Source organism: Oreochromis aureus, linkage group 18 (genome assembly GCF_013358895.1).
Source record: "Oreochromis aureus strain Israel breed Guangdong linkage group 18, ZZ_aureus, whole genome shotgun sequence".
Taxonomy (NCBI): domain Eukaryota; kingdom Metazoa; phylum Chordata; class Actinopteri; order Cichliformes; family Cichlidae; genus Oreochromis; species Oreochromis aureus.
Window position 1 is genome coordinate 7612675 of NC_052959.1, and position 18895 is coordinate 7631569.

The 18895-nt window shown below is 38.5% G+C and overlaps 3 protein-coding genes and 1 long non-coding RNA gene across 6 annotated transcripts; 2 read left to right on the forward strand and 2 right to left on the reverse strand.

Annotated features, from left to right (window-relative positions):
• The first annotated feature begins 414 nt into the window (after nt 1–414).
• On the forward strand, nt 415–6182 carry LOC116316500 (G2/M phase-specific E3 ubiquitin-protein ligase-like). Of its 3 annotated transcripts, none has more exons than XM_039602771.1 (14): nt 415–490; nt 1347–1473; nt 1814–1914; nt 2005–2314; nt 2424–2506; nt 2679–2722; nt 2878–2911; nt 3022–3083; nt 3408–3491; nt 3874–4190; nt 4262–4443; nt 4661–4833; nt 5109–5323; nt 5440–6182. In XM_039602771.1, exons 2-14 carry the CDS (start codon nt 1353–1355, stop codon nt 5673–5675), a joined length of 1962 nt encoding a protein of 653 aa, XP_039458705.1. In that variant the 5' UTR covers nt 415–490; nt 1347–1352; the 3' UTR covers nt 5676–6182. The 3 variants fall into 3 exon arrangements, with proteins under 3 accessions (XP_039458705.1, XP_039458706.1, XP_039458707.1); XM_039602772.1 differs by having other exon boundaries at nt 5202–5323; XM_039602773.1 differs by having other exon boundaries at nt 3874–4085.
• LOC120434541 lies at nt 5981–8755 on the reverse strand. The gene is made up of 3 exons (XM_039602774.1): nt 8389–8755; nt 7178–7396; nt 5981–6577 (listed from the first exon to the last, which is right to left on the reverse strand). Exons 1-3 carry the CDS (start codon nt 8646–8648, stop codon nt 6367–6369), a joined length of 690 nt encoding a protein of 229 aa, XP_039458708.1. The 5' UTR covers nt 8649–8755; the 3' UTR covers nt 5981–6366.
• A 22-nt stretch (nt 8756–8777) lies between these two features.
• Nucleotides 8778–10204, reverse strand: LOC120434542. The gene is made up of 3 exons (XR_005609161.1): nt 10033–10204; nt 9720–9825; nt 8778–9117 (listed from the first exon to the last, which is right to left on the reverse strand). It is a non-coding gene; the product is annotated as an uncharacterized LOC120434542 (long non-coding RNA).
• Nucleotides 10205–12524: 2320 nt separating this feature from the next.
• On the forward strand, nt 12525–15567 carry LOC120434189. The gene is made up of 2 exons (XM_039601813.1): nt 12525–13471; nt 13977–15567. The coding sequence occupies exons 1-2, from the start codon at nt 13432–13434 to the stop codon at nt 14792–14794; spliced, it is 858 nt and encodes a 285-aa protein (XP_039457747.1). The 5' UTR covers nt 12525–13431; the 3' UTR covers nt 14795–15567.
• The last annotated feature ends 3328 nt before the right edge of the window (nt 15568–18895 follow it).

Sequence of the window (18895 nt, forward strand, 5' to 3'; positions counted from 1 at the left end):
GTGCTAATAGGCTTATTCCGTCTTATATGAACTCATCTGACAAATACGGTGGCCCTGAGAGGCCAAACGGACTGCAACTTCAGAAAACACTTGCAAAAAGAAAAATGCTGCAAAAAGGAAAACGCTGCAAAAACAAAAACGCTGCACTGCAACTTCAAGAAAAACGCTGCACTGCAACTTCAGAAAACACCTGCAAAAAGAAAAATGCTGCAAAAAGAAAAACGCTGCAAAAAGAAAAGCGCTGCAAAAAGAAAAAATGCTGCAAAAAGAAAAACGCTGCAAAAGCACACAAAGCACAACGGAAATAGGAAAAGACACAACGGAAATAGGAAAAGACACAACGGAAATAGGAAAAGACACAACGGAAATAGGAAAAGACACAACGGAAATGTTCCTGGGGAGACAATAACCCGACGGACCATTTGCACGAACCAAAACATGCTAACCAGTGCGCTGGGACTGCGAGACACTTCAAAGAAGTGGAGGAGAGGTAAATGTGTTTTAATCTCATGATTCTAATAATACTACAGATATACAGATAGGTGGTATTCAGAATACAGTTACTTTGTTGAAATAAATAGATTACACATCATTCTTTTCCTATTTCGTATGTTAGGTTATGCCCTCTCTATTTTTTTTTTAATTCCACTCTGGTGGAAACCCAAACAAAACACGCATTAAGAGGCTCTAATCCCTGTGTCTCAGTTTCGCGGCCCATGCCACCTCTACTTGCGGCAGTATAATGACATGACAAAATATGTTCAATAATTATTGTTCAAAAAATTATTTAATATGAAGGCAATAGGCAGAGTGTTACAGGCATAGCGATAAAGAATGTGCCCTCATGGGCAGTGTAGTCTGTGCTGCAGGGAGAATGGACTGCCATACACGTTAAGTTTCTGTGAGCGAGGGAGGGAGAAAAAGGAAAGTGGAAAAGTATGAGTTCTCACGTAGCAGAAAAGGGAGATGGAAGCATGTAAATATAATAATAACCACTGCAGCCAAAAACAGTGCCTGACGAGTCCAGATGTAAGTACACTGTTTAGACTCGACTGTACACTGTGTTCGTGTTTTCCTCCGAAACAATAAGTTCGGTTGGAGCAGGCTTTCAACGCCTCTCTCTGTCTCTCGCTAGCAAAGTTGACCAAAACTGTAAAGCTAGTTACAGGTGCGAGCCAGACACTGAACCCGACGTATTAGCCAGAGGTCCCTTTACAACAGTTCGAGCTGCGATATATATATATATATATATATATATATATATATATATATATATATATATATATATATATATATATATGTGTATATATATATATTGCTAAAATCATACAACTCATGTTTTTCAGGTTAAGATGTATTGTCCATTCTGTGGATTCCAGTTTGAGAACTTGACAAAATTTTGCTGTTCCTGTGGAAAAGACATAAGTTTTGTACCAGCTAAAGATGCTTCCACAGAACAAGAACACTCAAGAGGTAATTTTTCTGAACTTCCTGCTATTGTAACTCGTTCTATACGGAAAAAAACTTAAAAGGGTAAGATTTGTTCAGGTGTTTGTAATTTACAGATAGTGTCATAAATGAAAAAAAAAAAAAAAGGAAAATTATAGACATCAGGTGTCATGTGACTAATAAATCTGCATTTCTGAAAGCAAAGACATTTTTCTGCTGGATGTGACTGTGGGGAAGACGTAGATTTTTGTGCATTATGTTCATAAGTTTTTGAATAATTACTTTTTCATGTTTGCTTTTGAATTATAAACAACGATAGACCAATAAAGAGTCTCTCTGTCTTTCACCCTTTTTTCCTGTTCAGCCAAGACAGTTGTTCAGCAGTTCTTCAAGTACCGTGAAGGTAAAGAGGCAGAAAGGAGGATGTTCTCAAAATCCAAAAAGAAATCAATGAAAACAGTGAAGGTATAAATAAAAAGTTTTTTAAATGTTAATCTGTTGTCTGACAACACTTTTCTAATATGTGACCACTTTTTTTCCTAAAATGTAATCTAGATTTCTGTTGGGATCATGAACAAACAAAAGACTGGCATGAGACCCATAAGAGGGAAATCACTACCATTACATGTTGACCCAAGCTGGTCATCTGAGAGGCTGTTGGGTGCTGCCATTAAAAAACTGAAAGATTTCAACCAAGATATGAAAGATGTAGAATACATCCTGCTCTACCCTGATGGCTCTCAAATAAAAAATATTCCAGGAACTGACACACCCTTTACGATTGAACTCTACAAAGAGGCCGTTGGCAAGTCTTACCAAAGAATTACACTATTTGTCTGCACACTTGAGGACTTTTTGTCAGAATGTGAGTTAAATAGAATTGCCATTAATTCTTTTTTATAGTCATATTGTTAAAGAATCTTGTGATTACTGTGTTGAAGATTTTAACCAAAGTATTTCATACGTTCCCACAGATGTTAGTGCTTCAGAAGATGAGGAGGATGATGAAGTTATCGTTAGGGTACCACCCGTTACGTCACCCCTCTCTGACACAGTGGTATGTAAATCTCAAGGATTCATTAGTTCGAGATGTTAGTGCTCTCAGTTCCGGCATAATGCATTCAATGTCTGAATATAAGACTAATATCATTCTATCGTTGTATATATAGTGGTAAGAATCTGAGCAGCCATAATCAACGAGTTTGGTGTTTGATGATTTTATCTGACAGCTTTGGTCAAGTCCAGAAAGCAGTACACCAGAGCCTATACATCGGTAAGTTGGCTACCTTCTAGCACATTGATCTGGCCTCTGTGGCAGGTATATAAACATCTAATGTTCTTAACACTTTAATGTTAGTATTCGATGGCCACAAAAGCATGTTATGTTTTATAACATTTTCTTTTTATCATTGGATCTATATTTTATAGGTCACCTTCAATATCCCAAACATCTGATGTGCAAGTACATAATACTCTTTTGTATAACAATGTTGCATATTTAATTGTTAAGTTTCATTTGCATGCCATTATATCTGCAGTTGTTATGGTATTGTGTTTGTGTTTATGCTGAAGGTTCAGTGTGGTACAGAATCTCAAATGGCATCCACATCAGGAGAACATACTACAAGTTACAGGTTAGTCTGACATTATAAAATTACATGATTTCCCCTAGGGATCAATGAAGCATTATGATTCTGATTGTGATTCTAAAATTTTAAAAATATAAAATGATATATCTTGTAAATAATTATAAAGTAATAAGCTCAGTGAAACCGTTTTTGTTGTTGTTGTTGTTGTTGTTGTTTTTTTTTTAATTCTAGAGGTTCTCTATCTAATCCATAACTTGAGCAAATTCAGTCACTGTGAAGTACTTCAGACCCAACCCAGCCAAATGTAGAGCCAGAATTACTATTACATAAAATGTATTTTAATCTTCCGTTTTTACTCTTCTTTCACAGTATCTATACCAATATCTATGCACCTGTCGTTATTGACAGCAGTTCTTCAGATGCTGAGGGAGAGGAGTTGCAAAAGGAAAACTGGTAACTTTCATATCTTGAATAAGAACAATAAACCCATAGTGTGTGACTTGCAGTTAACCTATTTATAAAATATTTCTTTACTATAAATAGTGCTGGTTACTGCTGCTATTTTTGATCCTAACCTTTTACAGGAGCAAACATAGCTTAACTGTTCCTGTGAAGTTATTCTGCTGATGATTGTATTAAGAAAAAAAAGATTCTTAAAATTATTTGGTTGCTGATGATTGTTCTTCATATTACTATTTTGCTTTTTCAAATTAATTAACAGAAAAAGGCCAATTGATAAAGCAAGAAAAGTTACTTAAAAGATATTAAACAAAAAAAATACATAAAGTGTAAATAGTGTAAATATTTTGTTGCTTTTCACTGACTCATTCTACAGTGATGAACCTGATGGATTGACGGCTGCAGATGTCATCTCAAATCTGGCTCTGAAGATCAACAAAACCTCCTGTAGCAGATTCAACATTAACAGAGCCAATGTCTGGGATGGTGCCTACCGAGGCTTCAGAAGGTCTTCATATAGTCCCAACTCTGGCATGATGGTGAAATTCTCTGATGACGTGGGGCTGGCTGAAGAGGCAATAGACACAGGTGGGCCTACTCGAGAATTTCTCACCCTTTTGATGGAAGCCATAAGGACGAGAAGAATATTCGAAGGAAAAGACTATGCCAAATATCTCACATTTCATAGTAAAGGTATCTATTTTTTTCACATTTTTTTCCATGGTCAAAATTACTTTATTATAATGTAATGTCTTTATCTTTAGCTGCAGATGAAAATGAATATTTCTACACTGGAAGAATGATTGCAGTTTCCATTGTCCATGGTGGTCCAGGGCCATGTTGTTTATCTCCAAACTTCTTTATGTACCTTGTTGGAAAAGACAAGACATTCGAGGCACCAATTGATGATATAACAGATGAAGAAATCAAGAAGGCTCTACTAGAGGTAAATTTGTGATGTTATGATTATGACAAACGCCAATAAATGCAAATTTTTAGTTTTAGTTATCCACTTAACATAATCTTGGTAACTAACTGATGCCTGAAATGATTACTGATTGTGTAATCCAAGACTGTGTTAAATTGCACATTAATAGACAGCATGCGAAGGATGTCACTTGTGCATGTGTATGTGTGTGTGTAATATATATTTTTCTCTTTAGATAAAGAATGCAACATCTCTAAGTGAGCTCCGAGTAATCACAGAAAAACACTCAAGCATGCTCCAGACAGCAGGATGCTATCGATTCATGAGGACACTGGAGGATAAGAAGAAGGTAGTAGCGGATTACATTCAGTGGTACTTCATCTACCGAAACCATCTTTCCATCCAAAGGTATAGAATTCAGACTATTATGTGCCCATTTAACAAAATCTTTTCAGAAGAATAAATTGTTAGTTTTTTTTATTCCCGTGAAATTTAAAGGACGGAAAAAATATATTCTAAATGCAAGACCTTTTTCAGGAGGACTTCTTTTTTGTAGCAGGATGAGTATCTTAGCTAGATAAGAATGTTGGTTACTTTCTTAACACAGTAATTTCGGATGTGAAGTTTTGCTTTCTTGCACAAATAACATTAAACATTTTATTAAAAATTAGACTGTTTTCTAGTTTCAGAGAGGGTCTAGCAACACTGGATTTTCTAAACGCCCTGGAACAGCATCCTTCACTCTTCTTCTCATTCATGTGCTACACTGAGACCAGGCTGACAGCTGATCTTCTGGAGAACATCTTTCATGTGCAATTTGGTCCACCTGGCAGCTCTAGGCGTCAAGAGGAGACAAGAGTAATAAGCTACTGGCAAGACTATCTGCTTTCTGTAGAAGGTATTAAATTTGGTTGGAAATGTTGAAATGAGTACATTTATGTCAGCAAAGTGTAATGGCCCCTTTTTCCTGTTTAATATCATTAGAAATAACTTTTATTCTCTTTACATTTTCAGAGAGAAATGGAAGTCTGTCTCTTGAAGACATTCTTATGTTTGCAACTGGACTGAGGGAAATTCCTCCTGCAGCAATTCAGCCAAAGCCACGGCTTCTTTTCCAGACCACTTCACGCTTCCCTGTAGCAGATGTCTGTGCAAATACTATCAAGATCCCAGTGTTACACAGTTATGAGGACTTCCAAGAAGCCATGGATTATGGCATCCAGAACTCTCCTGGGTTTGGGCTTCCCTAAGGTCCAAGTCCTTTTGCTTTTAAGACACATTTATGGTTTTAGTAAACATTTGAAGTTTGTGATTTTAAAATCTGAAAATTTTGTTTCTAATAATTTCTGTAAATCACATAAAGTTTAATGCATCGCAGAAAGTTCAATCAGGTTTTGGAATTTCAAAAGCATAATATCATAGTGGGACAATTGAAAAGTTAGACATATTTCACTGTGTTAAGAAATTGCGAAAGTAACAAAATAAAACATTTCTGAAGTATTCTAATGTACTGAGACACGCTAGTATAATAACACAGGGAAAAAAATCTGATAAATTCAGTTAAAAGGCTTTATTTAATCAAACACTTTGATTCCATTTTTTGTAAGATATGCAAGTTGTTCTTTGAGTTAAAAAAAACCCCACATAATTACAGGTATTGCAGAATGCTTTTGTAAACCTTTGTTTGTAAAACAGATCTCCAAATTAATCAACGTGTTTGTTACAGTACCTAATTAAAAGGAACAAGTTATTTTGTACAGTATGGTCTTTTGATTTCTTCAGGTAGAAAGTGTACACACTGTAAAGTTGACGGTAGTGAAACTATTTATATAAAAACTATGGTACTATTTTTTTTACCTAAATGCTCATTAAAGTTGGTTTGTGACAATTAGTGTCAGTGGTAATTGTACCCACATCTAGCAGATGATTTTACATTGACTTCTAAAGTCCAGTCATATTTTTGAGTGTTATATAATTTTCAACTGCAGTAGTCCAGTTGACTGGTCGAGGGAGCTCACTCTGTCTTTCCAAGTTTGTGAAATGAACCTGGAGATTGTCGTCCCCACATAGACTGTACTGAGCAGGTAGAATGTCATCAAACTGGTGCAGGATTTCTTGAGGCACTTGGAATCCACACTGTCTTCCACCATACCTTAGGTCAGTCAGAAAAATGAACAAATTCAGTCACTTCTCCAGGTACTATCCTTCAAGGTTACAGCAAAAGCGCAAAGTCAATCTTATAATTAAAAGTCAGTTCTGGAAATTGTGATTTTAAAGAATCTTAATTATGCATATATCTACATTTGTCGTTTTTAGCCAAGATGTGATCCAAAGTTAAAATAGGATTGTGTAACATGTTTTTTTTGTTTTTTGGGGGGGAAAAAAATATAAAAATAAAACGTATGTGCATGAAGTCAGAGAACAGAACTAATGGCAAAACACAAGTGGCAGCTTTAATTTTTATTCAGCAAAAAGGTGAAAACAAAAAAACACACTATTCAATTGCTAAAGTGAGTAACAGTTAGTGTAAATTGTTAAACCTAAATGACATACTGCTTACTTAACTCAAGTGGTTAGGTCAAGAAAGAAAAGAGTGCACATAAGGGATGGACTGTTCCTGAACAATTATATAAATGAACAAAAGGTGGAATAACAGCAAGCTGGACAGGTATCCTGCACATACAATACACTATACTGAGGAAGAAAAATTTTAGTAAAACTATGAAATAAAATACATGGACTAAATACATACCTATGAGGTAGGTGATACATGGCTTCTGGTTTACCAGATGGACAACAAGATTGGCGCACAGGTCGGATGGTGTGAGTGTTCCAGAGATCTCTGTACTCGTCAAGCTCTTTTTGCAAGACATTGAGGAAGACATATCGTAGAAGGCATTTATGTTCATGACTGCCGTTGAAAAGATGCCTCTCCCTCAGGTCACTGAAGAGTTCAATCCAGAACTGAGTTCTAATGGTGGAATGACAAGGCATATAAAATTTAATAACACAAGTAATTAACTGTAATTGTCCACTTTAAAAAAAGTTGTAATCTTAAGAATATTGAACTGTGCGCAATTTCGTTCAAAGAAAAGCTTATTCACATGTTCTGAAGTGTTTCATCAATGCACTGCAGGAAAAAAAAAGCAACTTCCCACAAATAACAAAATTTAACAAAATGATTAATCCTTCAGTTATTCCTGCATTTGGCGGCTGAACTTAAGAAAAGTTGTAATATACAGGTCTGTCCATATAAATGTACTATTTTGTTTCTACATGAACACTGAAGCTGTTATCACTTGTTAGATACCACACAGAAATCCAAAAGCTAGTGAAAACATCAGTATTTTTTTTTTTTTGGCACACAACGTCGAAGAAATGTCTGAAACAAATGACCTCCTATAACAAATGGATTTCTGTCATGTTGGATCAGTGTTCTTATATTACTCCTATTACAGTTCTCAAATTTGAAGAATCCCTTGTTCTTTTATTTATATGACTCCCTACAGGTAAACTATTTGATCTAGATGTTAGTTTGGTACTACGTAGGCACACAAAATTGAATAAATTTTACTCATTTTAAATAGATCAATCTTTACTGATGCCATTGCCTATAGGATTTATAATAATTTATCAAAATGTTGAATGTCAGTTTGTTTGTTGTTTTCATAGTGCCTTTTAGGACTTTTGTGGAATGTGTAAGTCGGATTTTCTTTCTGAGTGTGTCGTTTTAATAGAAACAAATGTCACTGGTATACCAAACCATTTATTATAGTTTTTGAAGCAGTCTTGCATCACATGATTAAAATGTGTAGGTGACTATGTTTTTGTTTGTGTGTTTGTGACTGTAATTTAATATTTGAGTATAAAACCCCACCCACAAGAAAAAGTATATCGCTGACCACGAAACACCTTCAGAACCATTCAATTTTAGTTTCAGAATATATTTTAAAAGCCATGTACCTTTGCTTTCTGAACGAAGACCACCAACTTTCAATCCGTTGATTTGTAGTTGAGGTGCCATACATATGACTGTGGGCTCCTGCAAGTTCATCTCCATGGTCTGATCTTAAAGCACAGTGAATGGCTGCCATTGTGCCATTTTCTGTGCCACAGTCTGTACGAAGGCATGCTGGAAGTTGACCAAACCGTGTCACGCACTCCATATAATATTTTGCAATAACACCTGGGTCATTATTTGAGCTGCCACAGTTGAGCCACATAACTTTCCTTGAAAATCCATCGACACATGCACTAATAGCAACACCAAAGGGTTTCAGCTTATCATATCCATCCACATGCCACACTTGATTTGGTCCTTCTGAAAAATATCCTCTTGAACAAACCGGCGTTTACAGCGACGCTTAACACCATATGGATCTAGTCTTGAGAGTATGTGCATTACATCATTTCTTTTAACTGTTAGATTATACTTTTGTCGCAGTGTCTGACACATGGATCTGTAACCCAGAAGCTGACCTGAGCCTCTCAGTTCTTGTGTAACAGTGGAAATGACAATGTCAGTGGGAGTAAAGTCAGTCCTTCTAGTCATTCCAGCATCTTTTAGCCTCCTCTTTAATGTTCTCAGACTCATACAAATATTATGCTTGTTTTCAAGAAAGTCCAGGAGCACTTCATATGTATGGCCCTCAGAGAAATACTTATTGATGATGTCTGTGACTGAGACTGGGCCTAAGGTTGAAGAGAAAACGTGAAAAGATAATTACGACCGCAGGAATCCACAAATGCACTTAATAAGTGTTTTTAAAAAAATACCACATCTGAAACAACTCTCAATAAACATGACTCAAGTATTTAATCTTCTTGATGTGTGCTTAAATAAAGGCCATAAAGCTCAAAGAACATGGACCAGGATTCAGGACTTAGACCTCTATGCTGACAACTCAAAATGAGCAAAATTAGAGAAGTTAGAAGAATTTCATCACTGTGTACATATGCCCTATTGCTATAGACAAGTCATAAACAATTTTTTAAAAATATGCCATAGAACCGGTGGTAGGCTTAAACCAGAATACAGTTCTTAGTACCTACCAGTTCATGCCTTTGCGTTTTTAGAATTCTGATTTATCTTTGCATACAGAGTCTTTAACAATACAAAAACCTTAGAATAAGGAAATGAATATAGTACTTTTGGAATGGCACATGAATAATAATCCAAAAAAAAAAAAAAGTTTAACACGCACTACTGAAGCTACTGTGGTGTATATCAGTCGTTATGAAGCAATTAAAAGGTGAGCAATAAATACTAGAACTTAGGAAAGTGAAGTGCTTACCATTCTCTATAAAAGGTGCTAAAACTTGAATGTTAGTTCCACAGGACCCACAAAAAACTCCAATTTGCCCCACTAGCTGGATTCCACAATATGGACAATACATTGCCTGATGAAGACACAATGCCAAATTAAAACCTGAACACATTGACTGCAACACTCCTTAATGACTTTGACTTATTAGTATTTGTTCTCGAGTTTAAAAAAGCTTAATTTCTAAGGCTACATTAAACATTATCTTTGTTAGAATTATCTTTGAATGTATATTCCAGATATCTGTAGTATTATTAGAATCATGAGATTAAAACACATTTACCTCTCCTCCACTTCTTTGAAGTGTCTCGCAGTCCCAGCGCACTGGCTAGCATGTTTTGGTTCGTGCAACTGGTCCGTCGGTTTATTGTCTCCCCAGGAACATTTCCGTTGTGTCGTTTCCTGTTTCCGTTGTGTCTTTTCCTATTTCCGTTGTGTCTTTTCCTATTTCCGTTGTGTCTTTTCCTATTTCCGTTGTGCTTTGTGTGCTTTTGCAGCGTTTTTCTTTTTGCAGCATTTTTTCTTTTTGCAGCGCTTTTCTTTTTGCAGCGTTTTTCTTTTTGCAGCATTTTTCTTTTTGCAGGTGTTTTCTGAAGTTGCAGTGCAGCGTTTTTCTTGAAGTTGCAGTGCAGCGTTTTTGTTTTTGCAGCGTTTTCCTTTTTGCAGCATTTTTCTTTTTGCAAGTGTTTTCTGAAGTTGCAGTGCAGCGTTTTTGTGTTTGCAGCATTTTCCTTTTTGCAGCATTTTTCTTTTTGCAAGTGTTTTCTGAAGTTGCAGTCCGTTTGGCCTCTCAGGGCCACCGTAGACAAAGGTTTAAATGTAACAAAACTTTATACATAGAAGTTCTACAATCACAGTGTGTTGAGCAAGCAACACAAAGTCGTGTGGTCCCCCTAGTGGTTGCAGCCCTAAACCACAACATAGATTGTTTATGTCTGAGGGTTAACACCAGCCTCCAACAGCCCAACAGTCTGAGAGGAGATGACTAGAACATTATCTTTTACAGATGACACCACACTTGAAGCTGTGTTTGTTGTGTTACAGCCAACAACAGAGAACACGATAGCCTGGAGTCAGGCAGCGACGGCATGCTGAAGAAATTCAGAGGCAGGCCTTTGGTATTTCTAAACTTGTAGAAATTAAACATTTTTTTTCTTTGTCATATAATACCTGTTCTGCTTTGTTTACTACTGGAGTACTAAACAAGTACTTTGGAATGAATATATTTAACATGTGCTCTCCAACTAAGTCTAACTATCGTCACCTTGGAAATCTGTTTTCACTGACTCTTTCAATATCAACCCTATTAATTTGTATGCTGTAACAGCCTCAGTGCATTCCTCTAAGTCGGTGTGGTCATTAGCTGCTTTGTTTGAAGATGTCCCAGCTTGTAGGGCTGAAACACAAAAGCATACACGAACCTGCTTTTGTGTTACAGGCCCCTCTTCTGTGGAACCAGCTCCCAGTTTGGATTTGGGAGGGAAATACCATCTCTACTTTTAAGATTAGGTTTAACACTCTCTTCCACAGTGTGTCCTTGCTTCTTCTCCTCAGCCCTAACTGGTTGCAGCAGATTGCTGCCCCTCAAATAAACTGGTTCTACAGGAAGTTTCTTCCTGTTAAAGGGGAGTTTTTTGTTCCCACTGTTGCAAAAATTCTTAATCACATGGGTCATTTGACTGTTGGGGTTTCTTTGTATTATTGGAGGGTCTTTATCTTACAATATAAAGTGCTTTGAGGTGACTTCTGTTGTGATTTCATGCTACACAAATAAAAGTGAATTGAAAAAAATCGAAGTGTCTCGTCCTATGGATGCTCACCTCTTCTTCATCGTTCCTGATTTTCTGATTATTGTGTTATTAACTCATATTATTTGTCGACGTGACCCAAACATTGTGATTATTATTCAAGACATTTCAGACTGCAGAACAGCTAATTATTAATGCAGTGTTTGATTCCATCAGAACTACAATATTTCATGCAGCCACAGATGTACATCAGTCTGAATTCTGCTGGCTGCTTATTTCTGTCTGATTTTATGACCTTTCCACCAAATGATGTCTGTCTTCACAGATATCATCATTTTTAAATTCATGCTTTCCTTTCATTTTGGCAGCATTTAAAAATAATAATTCTAATAAAGTTTTAATAATCACACTCCATTTACATTGTTTTTATCATTGTTTTCCCTATTCTATATTTGACTGATTTCACACACAAATATCCACTAGACTCCACAGTGACCTCACATTGTACATGAACCACTATCTTCTTATTTATGACAGAATTTGAATACACAAACATGCATATCTTTGAAAAGTACAAAGAAATGGAAATGGGCAAATCACACAATGCACTCAAATGAAGGGTTTGTGTTTTATTTCTAAAAATGTCCTCAGTGGCACACAGTGCACACATTTTGACTTCATACATATACATTATATCTTTACTATGTTTCAGCATTGAGCCACATTCTTGATTTCAAATGGCTATTATTTCGAAATTAAAATCAGACTGACTCGGACTGAAGGAGTAACACTATGACGGTGTATGTTGTTGATCTAAAGTGAAATTTGCACGTGGAACCACAAAGCCTCCTTTTAACATCTTTCTAAACTGAGACGAATAAATAGTTGTTTAAATGGATTCTGAAGGGCTTTTACTTTGAAGTCTGTTCTCACTTTCTCGTAGCAAATGTATGTAATATACAAACACTACACTATACAATATTCTTTGCAAACTCCTTTGACTACGATGACCTGGATGACTGAGAACCTTCACAGACAATATACAAACACACACAACGTAAAACAAGTGATGACGACGACTGTGCTGCAACAGGAAACAGTTTGGATTTGGGAGGGAAATACCATCTCTACTTTTAAGATTAGGTTTAACACTGTCTTCCACAGTGTGTCCTTGCTTCCTCTCCTCAGCCCTAACTGGCAACAGGAAACAGTTGCGTATCTACCTCTCTTGCCTCACCCGCGTCTTTCCCACTTTTAAAAAGCTTCTTATGCCCATGTTGAGTTTCGTTAGCTTATTAGCAAACAGCAGTTTGTTAGACCGTCTGCCAAACAGTGCGGTATTCGCCAAAAAAGTCTCCTTTGTATGAAGTGTGTAATTTGTGTTCGTTTGGTTTTCCTCCATCCATCCATCGATCTTCTTCCCCTTTATTCGGGGCCGGTTCACGGGGGTAGCAGCCTAAGCAGAGAAGCCCAGACCTCCCTGTCCCCAGCCACCTCCTCCAGCCTACCCGGCGTTGACCAAGTTGACCAAAGGCGTTCCCAGGCCAGCCGAGATATATAATCTGTCCAGCGTGTCCTGGGTCTGGGTTTTCCTGTGAAACAAACAAACACTATATATATATATATATATATATATATATATTGGTAAAGTCCACGTTCGAAGCACTGACGTCACATTTGAATCCGACGTCCAGTATGACTTCACGAATCATCGTGAGAACCCCGTGTATCCATGACAACGTTCTGTAAAAAAACATTTAGCAGCGTTTCGTGCAGCACAGATTACTGTCTCTTCGCGTGTTAACAGCTACAGCAGAAAACGTTTTTAAACTTTTCAGCTATTTTAACTACAGTCAAAATTGTAAACAGCCAGTTTAAGTTTGCAGCTTACTGATCACTTTCCTCCAGTCCAGTGGATTTAAACCATATTTAAAATGGATAGCGGAGACGGTGAGATCAACGGCGCTAACCAAAGTAAGATCTCATTTCAATTTTCTGATGTATTATCTGACAGTTTGTTACAACACATGCTCGTAAAGGCCTCGGTCACACAGTCCAGATACTTCCGTTTGGTGCGGTATTTCTCCCGGTACATCAACTGTTTTGTGATCGCCTATGGGGGATTGGAGAATATACATGTTTTTGTCTAAGCAGGGATGTTTCATGGCTTATTTAAATGCTGGTGCTGCATGCTATTTTCAGCTTAAATTTAAGAATTGAATTGTTTTGTAAAGTGAAAGAGTAAGATTAAGTAGTTTTGTAGTATTTTATAATAGTGACTGTGGCCTGAGGAAAACCTGATATTCAAAGCTAATAAGTTCATCACAACTGCAGTGCATGCAATAGTAACCTCACCTATGTAGTTTTTAGCACTTAGTTTTCAGGTCCGTCTGTATTGCATGTAATATAGCACCAACTGGAATTTGTGGACTGTTCTCTCATCATGAGTGTTAATTATAAAATATTTCTCTGTTTCTAGATGTGGAGCTAAGATTTTGCCCGCTGCTCCATTTAGTGGAGCGCTTTGAACATTACGCTGCAGTAGGTCCAGAGATGAGTTTGCTCCGGGATACTATAATGCGTGGGTTGTTCAATGAGTTCAGCCTGGAAACTGTGATTGAAATTTTTTATAATACTCTGGGGCTTGGGAATATTGACGATATTGCACGAGTGGACCTAGCTCTGCAAGCAGCTGGCATAGGATTAAATCCAGCAGTAGGAGCAGAAGGTCCGTGGGACAATGAAGCGCTCCCTCTTCCAGCAGCTGACATGGAAAACAACCTGGCCGGTTTAGCTGAAGATCACTGGGACCATCAAGGTCTTCATCTACCGGCAGTAAATGTGGACATTAATCTACCCCGGCAAGAAGATCAGTTTGCTGATGACATGTGGTGGGTCTGGGAAAGTGACATTAATTCTGGCACTGAAAATGAAAGCGACCTTGAAAGCGAATCAGATGATGATGTCCCAGAGTCAATACCTACCATCCCAGAACCTCAAAGATCCAGGAGCCCTCCAAGAGAGGAAGCTGATGAAAGCGATCTCTTTGGCTCCAGGAGGCGCCAAAGAGAAGAAAATAATAATGGCGACAGTAATGAGATGAACATGAAGAGATTCAGGTTCCTCAACTCAGGCAACGAACCGTCAGACACCACCTCTGAAAGTGAGGATAATGAAAATGAAGACACGGTGTCATCACCCTCTACTTCAGCTGACACAGAAGCAGGACAGAAGAAGAGAAAACGGGATGATGATGATGAGGACAATGGAAGAGACAAAAAAATGTGTAAAAAGTAACAAAATTGTGGTGCTGGACCCTCAGGATTGACCCCCCGACCCCTCTCACCCTCCTATGTGGTGTGTTTGTGTGTGAGCACCATCAGAGACTGTGACTTTGAGAATCTGGAAGTGCCTGGTGGCATCTTTATCTGTCCTCCTTGTTGTTTACAAGGAGAGTTATTTATAAACTCTCTTTGCTTTATGCCTAAACTTCCTGTCTAGGTTGTTCATCGCAGCAGATAGTTGCCCACAACTGAGCCTGCTTTCAGAAAAATATGTGAACACTAACCAAATTGTGCTGTTAGACACTCAGTATTGACTTCCATCTCCAATGAGTTCCACAAGTGCAGTCTGTGAGTTGCACATTACTGAGATTTAAGTGTTTTCAACTCGTCTTCATCATTACAGCAGGAAGCTGTATAGTACGAGTTGTAAGGGATTTAAAGGTGGATGCTGAAATGGCTCAGGAATTGCCAGGACATTCATAGACTTTTTCATAGCTTTACATACTGTGTCTAGAATCTTTTTTTGCTGATGTGATTATGTGCAAGCAGCACTTTTGCTGATGACTGTGCCAGGTGTAGCTAGGTGTAATTCTTTATTAATGCTGAGCAGCTTCAGATGTTCAAATATGAATATTTGAAAGTACACATGAGAAAAAGAGAGAACTTCATGCCACAAATAAGGAAAACACTGTCCAGTAGCTGCTCAGCACTGGCTGTTACTAAAACCACACTTACAAAATATTCAGATGATCAAAGTGTTGTGGAAAAATAAACTGAGCATTAAAACAAAACTGATTTTCTGAGATTTATTGAAAGAAACTTGAAGAGGGGGTGTTCAGAACAAACTCACTTTCAAACTGTACTTTCTGCAGCTTGTGCACTTGTAGATGTGAGAAGCAACTGCATTGCTGTATCCTGTGATCAAATCCCATTGGAGTGCAGCTCGTTTACAGTTATTCCCCTTCCTTGATGCTGCACTTTTTTGTGATAGTGTTTAATAAGTAAAGACGACACATGACTTGAATTGGGAATAATGGCAGGATGTTTGATATATGGGTGCAGAGTTGCTCTTGTTAAACGTCCTCCCTGCTCATCAACAAATGGACTTAGGCTGTACAGCTTGTGTGTCTTGTCCTTCAGTTGAATGTCCTTTCCTCTAGTTAAGTCCTTAAATTCTTTGCTGAATGTGTTTTCCTGTGCAAGTTTTATTATGAACAGTTCCGCGTTTTGTCTGACTTGTGTTTTCACCTTTTGTTTGTGTGAGTCCTTTAAAATCCTTCACAAATTTCTGTAGACAAGCAATAGCTTTAACAGCTCTTCTCCAGTCTGAGAATTTGGTGAGACGGTCTAGTATTCTTCTCCTTTCTTCTACTTTGGTGTTGGACACATCTACTGTTTTCAGCTCTGGATCGTTGGGCTTGACTTCAGTAAACTCGTCATTTTCAATGGGTAGCTCGCTTTGCCACAAAAACTCTGGACCTTTAAACCAGTTAGAGTTGAGCAGCTGTTGGAGACCGAGTCCTATTGATGTGTGGTCTGCAGGATTATTTTCAGATGGTACTTGATGCCACTGTCGTGGGTCTGTGAGTGACCTTATCCTTTGAATCCTATTTGCCACAAACACGTGAAATCTCTTTGCATCATTGTTCACATTCCCCAACACTACCGTGGAATCTATCCTGAAGTGTTCTTCAAGATCACTTATCTCCAGCTCATTTCTTAACCTTACACTTGTTCTTGCTGCAACTACTGCAGCCGTTAGTTCAAGCCTAGGGACAGTAGTGACCTTGGTTGGGGCTACATGTGCCTTTCCCAAGACTAAGGCACAATGAATATCCCCTTTGGATGTTACTGTTCTTAAATAACTACACTGTCTGTAGCCTGTCACACTAGCGTCTGAAAAATGGTGTAATTCACATTGTGCAATGTCTGTGTTTGCAGGTAGGACACATCTTTGAACTTTCACATTTGACAGGTTAGGTTTTGAAGATCTAGGAGCCAGGATTCCCACTGTGTGCGGAGATCATCTGAGAGTGGCTCGCCCCATCCAACTTTCTCTTGACATAACTGATTTGCTTTCCTCTTAGGATGAAGGGTGCCACAAATCCCAGTGGGTCATACACTGATGCTATTGTGCGCAGGATTCCTCTTCTTGTCATTGGGTGGTCTTTTACAGTTATTCTGAACGGAAACTCATCAGCAGAAACGCACCACTGAACACCAAGTGCCCTTCCCATTAATGGCTCTCCAAGTGCCAGATCTAAGTCCTTAAATCTTTCTGTACACTTTTCTCTCGGCAATGACTTTATCACATTTTCACTGTTTGATATAAACTTGTGTAATCTTAGTTTACCTGTGCTACACAGTTCTCTACACAGTTCTTTGACTCATTTTATGGCTTCTGCTTCTTACATAACACTTACAAGTCCATCATCTACATAAAAGTTCCTTTGAATGAACCTCACAGTGTTTGGAGTGAACTTTCTCTCACCTTGCGGGGCTAGATGTTTTAAACCAAAGTTGGCACAGCCAGGAGAAGAAGCAGCGCCAAAGAGATGAACCTTCATTCGAAAGACTGAGGGTGGAACGCTTAGGTCACCATGCTCCCACCATAGGAAGCATAAGTAGTCCTACATGGAACTGGTGAAACATTTGTTTGACGTCGCACATTACAGCAGTGAAGCCCTTCCTGAACCTACGAAGCACTCCCACCAAAGTGTTTGTGAGGTCAGGCCCTGTAAGCAGGTGCATTTTCAGCGAGGTGTCTTGATATCGTGCAGAGCAGTCAAAGACTACACATATTTTGCCGGGCTTTTGAGGGTGGTGTACCCCATGGTGGGGAATATACCAAACAGGAGTATTACAGAGTTCTTTCTCCGGCATTTTCTCCCCATCACCACATGCTATCATGTTCTCCATGAAATTTGCATAGTCTGTGTGGTACCTTTGGTCCTCTCCAAAAGTTGATTCTGTTCATCTGAACGTAGCGTTTTGTGGAAGAAACGTTTCGTCACTCATCCAAGTGACTTCTTCAGTCTCAGCTGACTGCAGGTTTCCCCAATCTTATAAACAGTACATTTGCATAGTGACTGAAACCAGCCTACTGAAGGAACAATGGGCTGGGAGGTCAGCTCCTTAATCTTAATTATGCAAAGTCTCATGACCCATTCATCAACAACCACTGACCAAAACCCACTGATCAAAGACCATGAGTACCATTCACAGAGAGTTGGGGAATGGCTGCAATCACAGCATTGTAAGATGCCGAAAGATGTTGTAACATGGTAGACTAATGTGCCTGTGTTAATTCAGCTCCATATTATTGTGTTAAGTTGCACTGGGTTGGGAGTGGTCGTGTGTGTGTCACATTTTTGGTGAGCCAATGGCTGGAATGGGGTTGGACTAATTAGAGGCAGGTGTACTTGATTGCACTGATACACTGGTCTACTTATAGCCCACACTACAAACACTGCTGTGTCATTTTGTCTCTCTGTGCAGGTATGTAATGTGATGAAATCTGGTATGTTTGGGATGGATGGGTTTTGTGCTATGAATTCTATAGTGAATGTGTCATTTTGTCTCTCTGTGCAGGCCAGGGCCTATTATATGCCACAGCCTAAAGGCAGCAGAGTTGCAGAGGCTGGAGTGACCACTGGCTATATGCTTGCAGGGTGGTGGGTCTCAGAGGACAACTTCTAACCCTGTTGAAGGCAACACGTGGAGTGCAACTGGCAGTGTGGCATAGCTGGCTCTGGCCTTGGGACTGTGTTTTTATTTGATTCATAAATGGGACACTGGACTGTTTTATCTTTTATCTCTTGATTATTTGTCAATAAATTATATTTTAGAATTTTATTGACTGTCATCTTTTTGCCCACGGCTGAGACGGTTGGTCAGACCTAGAATCTTTTTTACTGGGTGTGTTACAATGTACCCTTAGGCCCCCTCCTCGATTCAGAGATGGTCTTTCCCTTTTCACGTAAATGGCCTCCTTGACTCCGGCGCTCAAACCAGCGTTACTCCTGTCCAAGATGTGTACATCCTCATCATTGAAAGAGTGGCGAAGTCCTGGCCTGACGAAGTAGCTCTTCTGTGTTGTGCCATCCGCTGCCAA